The sequence below is a fragment of the Corapipo altera genome, unplaced genomic scaffold (genome assembly GCF_003945725.1).
Source record: "Corapipo altera isolate COAL_440 unplaced genomic scaffold, ASM394572v1 271, whole genome shotgun sequence".
NCBI classification, from domain to species: Eukaryota; Metazoa; Chordata; class Aves; order Passeriformes; family Pipridae; genus Corapipo; species Corapipo altera.
Genome location: NW_020884935.1, coordinates 3,523,637 through 3,531,529, shown reverse-complemented (window position 1 = coordinate 3,531,529; position 7,893 = coordinate 3,523,637). Strand labels below are relative to the sequence as shown.

Below are 7,893 nucleotides of genomic sequence, written 5' to 3'. Positions count from 1 at the left end.
GGACTCTGGGTCAGACCTGACCCTCCTGTTTCAAAGCAGGGACTGTGACCCCTTTGTCTGTCGGGATCCTTCACTCCTCCTTTCCCAGGGGTCACTTTCTTCCCAAGCTGGAGCAATCCTCCCCAAACTCCAGTCCTGGCAAACCAAACTCTTCAGGTTTCTTCTTGTGAAATGAAAGGTTTTCCTTCCTTAAGCACACCCAGAACCTTTGCTTTAAAACTGCTCTTTCACCTTTCTTCAGCACAGGTGATGAAACAGATCAATTCTGTTCCAGAGTTTGGGGGCTTTGGGGCCAAACTCACCCTTGTGTCACCAGCCCACACCTGTGCAGCCCACAGTGCCCACTCCACTCCCTGGTTTCCTACATCCTAAGAAACCTCGAGGAGAGTCACCCACCTTCCCACAGGGCCACGGCCTCCTTCGGGCATCCACCTTCCTCCTGGGGATGGTGCCACGTCCAGCCTGGCCACGTACACCACAGGGGTGCAATTCCCTGTGCCCACAGCTCCGCGATTACACCACTATCCCAGCTCCTACACAACCATCCTTCCTCAGCTCCAGCTCCCTGCCTCATCCACCCACACCAGGAAGGGCCACACAGACCAGTTCTATCCCAATTTATTCTCGGGAGCACAGTGGGAGCAGTGCCAAGCCCAGGAATCTCCCATTTTCCCCATGTGATCTCCCAGCCTTATTAACATTCACATTAACACCTCCTCCTTAAAGCAGTGAGAATTCCTCCTTTTCCCCTCCCCATACACTAAATTCCACTCATTTCCCAGGGAACTGATCCTTTACTGAGGAGAAGCTCAAACATGGGCGCTTCCTGTGGAACACTCCAGCTCTGTTCCACACAAAAGCCCTTTGTCTGGGACCTCTGGATTCCCGAAGTGAGGGCGGGCGGGCGAGGACGAGACTCCGCAACCAACGATGACACCGGGAGTGTTTTTGTAAAAATTTTATTTGTCAAAGAAAAAAAAAAGCAATGGCCAATTGAAACCTACGTCATCTTTAAACTCCAATTTTGGTCTTTAAATTTAGAGAAGTGACTTATTTACTTTTTTTTTTTTTTTTAAACAACCCCCCCTTTTTCCCCTTTAAGGTTTACCATCTACTCGTGCTGAATCCTTCCAAGGAGATTGCTCCAGCGTACCTCTCCAGGTCCTCGCTTTGCTCCTTTTACCAAAAAAATGCAAAACTCCATCGTGCATCTTAAGGGCTCCAATCGTCAAAAATAGGAAAAAGAATATCTTTGGAATAGCCAATTGAGTTGAATAAAAAAAAATCCACACGAATGCGGTTTGGTTGGGGCAGGAATCCACTCCTATGTTCCTGGTAATTTGATCCCGCTCCATGAATCCTTGTAATTCAGCCTCCCTATCCTATCCACATTATGATTTGAATCCAATGATCCAGCTCCAAGGATTGGGATCCAGTGAGCCCTCTCCAATCCAAACCTTTATAACCAGCAAAACCAAAAAAGAGGAGGCAAAAAGTTAGATACTGTAATGAAAAAATAGGATTCTGGGGAATGATCAGTTATGTTTGCCATCAATTAATTCAGATGTACAGTAATAACTATCAATTCCCCAAAACAAACTTTCCAATGGTGATGCTCAGATAATTCTTTTAGAAATGTTAATTACTACTCGGAGGAAACATTGTAAATATTCACAATATGTCAACTGGAAATGCCAATATACTCAGCGCACTGGTGGGCTACGAGGTTTTGTGGTTGTAAAAAATGGTTTTATTAAACTGGAGAAGTTTTAAGTGCTCGGTCTATCCACCTACTATGGAATGGCTGGACTACAGCTGCACTCCCAGCTGGAGGGAACGTTAACAATCGGTGTTTTCACACGGATTGTGAGTCAATCGTGAATTAGTCTGAGGGGGCAGGGCTGACACTTAAATTATTCCCCACTAGGTTTGCTATTTTTTTTTTTTTTGCTTTCATTCTGGTACTTATAAAAATGCAACAGCCACGCTGTATCAGTCACACAGAGGACATGCAGATTTTAGCAGTATTGATATTATACTCTGATTGCAAGTTCTACTACAAGTGTACGGATACTACGGACATGGACACTTGTAACCAAACGCTGTGGGACAAATAAACCAATGCTCCCCCCCGGCCCCGGTTACTCCTTTAAAAAACTAGAATGGAATAGAGAATTACAAAAGCAGGGATTTGGCCACAATTGCCCCCCCAGGAAGAGAAGTTTTAAAAGAGAAGAGCAATCGCAGCCTGCGGTCACGAGAACATGCCTGAAGCGACACGTGGGGACACGTATGTGCTCGGCCTCAATTCCCCTGTCTCTCAGTATAAGGTCAATACTGCCAAGTTCATCTGTGACAATAGCACTTGGAGTCATACCATTGCCTCCATTATTGATCTGATCCTCCTCAATCCTCCTTTTGACAATCCTAAAATGATTGACATGTGCTCCACAATCCTTTAATCCAAAGCATTCTTAATCCATCTCTTCAGATATGTCTACAGAAAGACACACGAAAAGGCAAGATAAAAATGTAAGATCCCCCAGAAGAGACAAGTTAGCCACAAACATCCCAACATCCCCAGCTCGCCTCGACCACAGCGGAACACTGAGACATTTACACAGCAATACCACAGCTCCAAGAATGTTGGTACTGAACTAGAACTAAACCGGAACAATCCTGACTGACAGCAATTAAAATACAATTTACCAAAGACAGGAGGGGAATGTTGGTGTCGAGGAGCAAATACTCACTAGGGATTTTACACAAGAATGCAATTCAACAATTCAGCCAATTCCGAGTAAAACAGTTGGAATTTAAAAAAAAAAAAAAAATAATAATGAAAGACTGTACTAAGTAAAGAAAACTGTGTACAACATGGGGTTCTACAAAAAGATCAGAGCTAGTGATGTTTATGTACGAGATCGGGATCTGCTGTGGCGGGGAGAGTAGCGTGGAGATCCTCTGCTTCTTCTTGGGGAATAACTGCGGCTTCTGCTGTTGCTGCGACTACGGCTCCTGCTACGACTACGGCTGCGGGACCGAGATCTTCCATAGCTTGGGCTTCTTGGGCCATCAACTTTAACACGGATGTAGGCAGTTTCTCCCTATTGGACAGACAGAACTTTCCATTGAAACGTCGAGGCTTCAGGGCCATGTTTCAGGCATGCTGACAGACTGCAGACAGTGCTACTACGGCCGGCACAGACAGCACAGCTTACACGTCTGTCTCCAGCCTCACCACACACTTATTTAGTTGCTTTGTCACCAAACAGTGAACACCACGCGTTCCTTACCTTCCAGTCCTACTGTTAAGCCCCTTGTATCCAATTCTGGCCAAAGAAAGTAAGTGTGATACCTACCTCGTGCGATCTAAATTTAGTGTTATCCAGCTTTCGCACAGCGTAGGTCATGTCTTCCTTCCGCACAAACTCCACGACACCAGTGCCATCTCGGAAAACATCAGCATAACATACATCACCTGCTTCACGCATGTGATCCTTTAAATCCTGCCAACTTCCACTTGGAGGCAGCCCTACGGAAAAACCAAGAAATTACTTTAAAAACAAATTATAAGCCTCACCTCTGATACGTATGGCAGCAGCAGGGAGGAGCAAAGGAGAGAGACTGTACCGGAGGAGCACCGAGGGGACACCATTCCTGCCCTCCCAAACCGCACGCAGCGATGCTTTTTAAGGAACAGCTCGCAGCAGCAGCATCGCCACGCCTGCAGGACCCCGGGGGAGAGCACTCGGGCTGAGAGAGACAGAGAGCAATGACTCACCCGAGACGATCACTCTGTACTCCGAGCGCCGGGACGGGGGGCCGTACCTGCCCCTGGGGGCTCCTCCCCCTCCACCGCCGCCGCCGCCTCTGCCGGTGCCGCGGCCGCTCCGGGGGAACTCCACGCGGAGGCGATACCCATCGTAGTCGTAGCCGTCCCGCCCGTAGACGGCGTCCTCCGCGTCCCTGCGGGCGGCACGGGGCGGGCGGTGAGCGCGGCCGCCGCCCCCCCGCCTTTGTTCGCGCTGCCCGCCCGCCCCTCCCCGCCCGCCGCCCCCCGGCCCAGGCCGCGGCCCCGGCGGGCTCCCGGCGGCCCCGGGGCAGCGCCCGCGGCGGTCTCACCTGGGGTCCTCAAACTCGACGAAGGCGAAGGGCGGGCCCCCGCGGCGGTTCTTGAGGTCGATGTCGCGGATGGCGCCGTATTTGTAGAACACGTCCTCGATGTCCTTGGTGCGGATGTCGGGGGGCAGGTTCCCCACGTAGATGCGGCAGTCGTTGTTGCCGGCCGGGCCGCGGATGACGCCGCCGCCGGACATGGCGAGGTCGGCAATGTTTGCGGCGGCGCGGGGCGGTGCGGGCGGCGCGGGGCGGCGGTGGCGGGGCCGGGCTGGGCTATCGGAGCTGTCGCCGCCTCCCCCGACCGCCGCTCCAAAATGGCGCCCGCGGCTCCGCTCGCGCTGCCTCTGCGCGCACCGATCTCAGCCCGGGACGCACCACCGGCCGCAGCACCGCCCGCGCTCACGGCAAGCCAGCGGCGGCACGCGTCTTCCGCCGCGCCCCCACCGACTCCGCTCTGCGCATGCGCCGCGCCGTCTCAAAATAGTCCCTCCCGGTTTTGCCGCTCCGGAGAAGCCGAGCCCGTGCAGGCGGCGAAGCTGCGGGGCGCGAGGGTGTGGCGAGCTCGGTTCTGCCGCGGAGAGCCTCCGGTACTGGCGGTGGGGGAAGAGTCTGTCCCCCGACCGCGGCTTTTATGGCTGTGGGGTGCGTGACGTCACGTCCGGTGCGGCGTCCGCGCCATCGAGGCCCGGCCGGGGAGGGCGCGTCCCACAATGCCCCGCGCGGGGCGGCGGGGGCTCTTGGCGCCAAGCGCGGGGCGTGTCCCACAATGCCGCGCGCGGGGCGTGGGGCCGTGTGCAGCCCTGGGCCGGCATAAGGCCGTGTGCAGCGCCAGGGGAGGCGGGTTCTGGCGCGTTCTCGCCGTATTCCCGTCGCGTTCCCCTTGTATTCACTCTGTGTGCCCGCTGTGGTTGAAGGGCTGCGGGCACGGCTCTGTCCCGCTGTGCCGTGCCCGGACGCAGTGGGGAAAGGGGCTCTGCCCGCCCCTCGGGGATAGGACGGGGGCTGAGGCAAAATGGCCGCCCTGAGGGCACAGAGAGTGGGACCGGCCCGCGGCTCAGCCAGGCGGGCATCCAGCTGACACATCTCCTCCAGCAAAGTGTTATTAAAGCCCAGTTTTAAATCTACTCGGTTTGGTTCTTTCCCCCCTGACGTGGTGCTTTCTTATTGTTGAACCAGTATGATGGTTCTCAGGGGCCCTTGCATCAGACCGACCTCGTGGTTGACGTGTTTCCTTTGCACCTGAACAAAATGAGTTTGGACATAACAAACTATGAAGGGACTTGGCTCTGTGTTTACATAAATCAGTAAAAGTGGAGGAACGAAAAACATCAAAAATTGAGGCAAAGTCGCATCCCAAGAGTTCGCCTTCAAGAGAACGTCATCCACGCAGGGCTGTGTACTTGTGCTGTGTGATGCGTCTGCAGAGGTTTAATGTAGAGTTACATGAAAAATACACACAAAAGAGGGCAGAAAAGATTTTCCTGCAGAAGAAGCAAGAAAATAATGTACAATTGTGTTACAGTTACAAGATTATGATTTAAATAAAGTCACTTCAAATCACATTGGAGTAGCCTGGGTTGTCACAAAGCCCTCACGGGTAGGTTAAAGCAGCCTTAGAGTGAGAAACCACTTCTGTGTGCCCCAGTCCACAAGATAAAACAGATGTGGGAGAGGTAGTGCTAAAGATTATAGAAATAGTTGTTCTTGTGCAGTCTGGGTGTCTCTCACTGATCCCTGGGTGTCGTTTGTACCGACACAAGTGACTCCATGTGGTGCCGGAGAGGTTCAGTCACTGAAACCACCATGATGGTGTTAAAAGCAGTGTTGGAGTGAGGAGAAAACCTCTTTAGGCTCCTGAGTTAATTAAGGGATTGTGAAAAATGTTTTCTGCCTCTTCCTTGGAGCCCATCATGCTGCCCTCATTTTTCATGTGTTAATGAAAAATGCGTATTCCTCTGGAAAAACAGCGAGCCGGTGGCTGACAGATAGGGAAATATTTTCAGTGTAACGTCATGTCATGTGTGACTGTTACAAATGCTGCTCGTTTTTCTCTTGTGGAGGTTAAAGTGCAGTGATGTGCTCTGCTCCAGGCATTTTTAACAAGGAATGTCAGTGTTGGATTGCTAATGGATTAAATAAAGGCGGCTGCTAATGATGGAGAGATGGTATGAGAGAGCCCATCTTCAGGAGTGGTGGTTGGCAAAGGGTAAACTCCCAACTGTCTGGGGATTTTCTACATCTTTAACAGAGTTTTATGGTTTCACAATTCAACTTTGTAGCAGAACATGACCTGTGTGGTTCCAGTGCTGATCTATGTGACTTAAGTGGGTGCTTTGGGGTAAATAATGCATTTTTAACGTTATTTAACAAGCTATTCACAATTTAACAAGCTGTTATTTACCAGCTCAGTAGAAATACTCATTGGAGGCCCCACCCCTGGAGGTGTCCGTGGAAGGACTGGATGTGGCACTCAGTGCTCTGGGCTGGGTGATGAGGTGGGGATCGGGCACAGGTTGGACTCTATGATTTTGGAGGTCTTTTCCAACCTCAGTGATTCTGTGATCCCTGGAAGTGTTCAAAGCCAGATTGGATGAGGCTTAGAGCACCCTGGTCCAATGGAAGGTGTCCCTGACCATGGCAGGGGGTCCCTCCCAACCCAAACCTTTTTGTGATATTAAAAAAACCCAACAACTACTCTCTCCACAAGAAACAAACCACAAAGAGCCTGATTATGCTCCTCCCGGGTGTAGGGAAGCTTCATCCTGTGCCAAGAAATGACTTTCATTTTCAAAAACTTATTAAACCACTGAAAGTTATTCTTAAAAGCATCATAAACCAATGGTAAGTCTGCCTGGTTGGTGAAAACCCTGTTGCATAATTTCTTTTGTACCTTAATAATCCTCATAGCTGCTTTAAATGATTGTCTTAATTACCTTAATGAAGTGTCTCTTTATAGAAGTATTGGATGTTTTCTTCCTCATTACCTTCCTTATCTCCGTGTTATCAGTGGAGTGTTTAGTTGGATAAACTGCAGTGTACTTATTTCTCAGAGTAATTTTTGGCTTTCCGGCAAAACATATATGTGGAGAATCATTAAATTATGTAGAAAATAAATTACTGGGAAGGAAAAAGCAAATAATCTTGCTAAAATAAAAGAAACCAACTGCTGTAAAATGACAAGTTTTTGTTCTCAAAATGGCAGCAATGAAAATCAGGGCTTTCCAAGGGAGAATATTGGTGAATAATGCAAATATTACCCGTGTAACATCAGTGCTGATTGTAACTCCTGATGAAACATGGGAAGCAGGAGGTTTCCCAAGCAGAGCTGCTGGGCTGGGGCCACAGCCCACAGCCTGTCATCGCCCTGCTCTGTTAGAGAGAACCTGTTTTTCCTAATCCTTAGTACAGAGTGATCCAGATGGGATTAGTCCTGACTAATCTTACTTTGTTGCAAAATAACAGTTCATCAAAGCTCAAACTGTTTGGGACAAAAGGGTCGTTTTTAAAGAGGTTGGGTTTTTTTTGGAGAACTGAGCTGTGAATTGTCCCAACTTGCCGTTTCCCTCCTGTAACAGTAGTTTGGAATCTGCTGCTGGAGGGGTTTCCTTGGCATTCCAGCAGTAACATGAAACCACACAGATTGTGTCTTGGGAGGTGAAACAGAAAGGGGGGTGGGTGTTCCATTTTAAATAGTGCCTCAAAGTTATCAAAGTTATTGATTTGCATGTAGGAGAAATATGCAAAAATACCAGTCTGTGATTTTTTTCAGAG

At 50.0% G+C, this 7,893-nt stretch overlaps 1 protein-coding gene across 2 annotated transcripts; it reads right to left on the bottom strand.

Annotated features, from left to right (window-relative positions):
- Positions 1–943: 943 nt before the first annotated feature.
- SRSF1 (serine and arginine rich splicing factor 1) lies at positions 944–4,475 on the bottom strand. 2 transcript variants are annotated; one of them, XR_003530434.1, is made up of 4 exons: positions 4,126–4,475; positions 3,785–3,969; positions 2,378–3,535; positions 944–1,457 (listed from the first exon to the last, which is right to left on the bottom strand). XR_003530434.1 is itself a non-coding variant. In XM_027660320.1 (4 exons), the coding sequence occupies exons 1-4, from the start codon at positions 4,317–4,319 to the stop codon at positions 2,913–2,915; spliced, it is 747 nt and encodes a 248-aa protein (XP_027516121.1). In that variant the 5' UTR covers positions 4,320–4,472; the 3' UTR covers positions 944–2,912. The 2 variants fall into 2 exon arrangements, 1 of the variants encoding a protein (XP_027516121.1); XM_027660320.1 differs by having other exon boundaries at positions 944–3,107; positions 3,363–3,535; positions 4,126–4,472.
- Between the last annotated feature and the right edge of the window lie 3,418 nt (positions 4,476–7,893).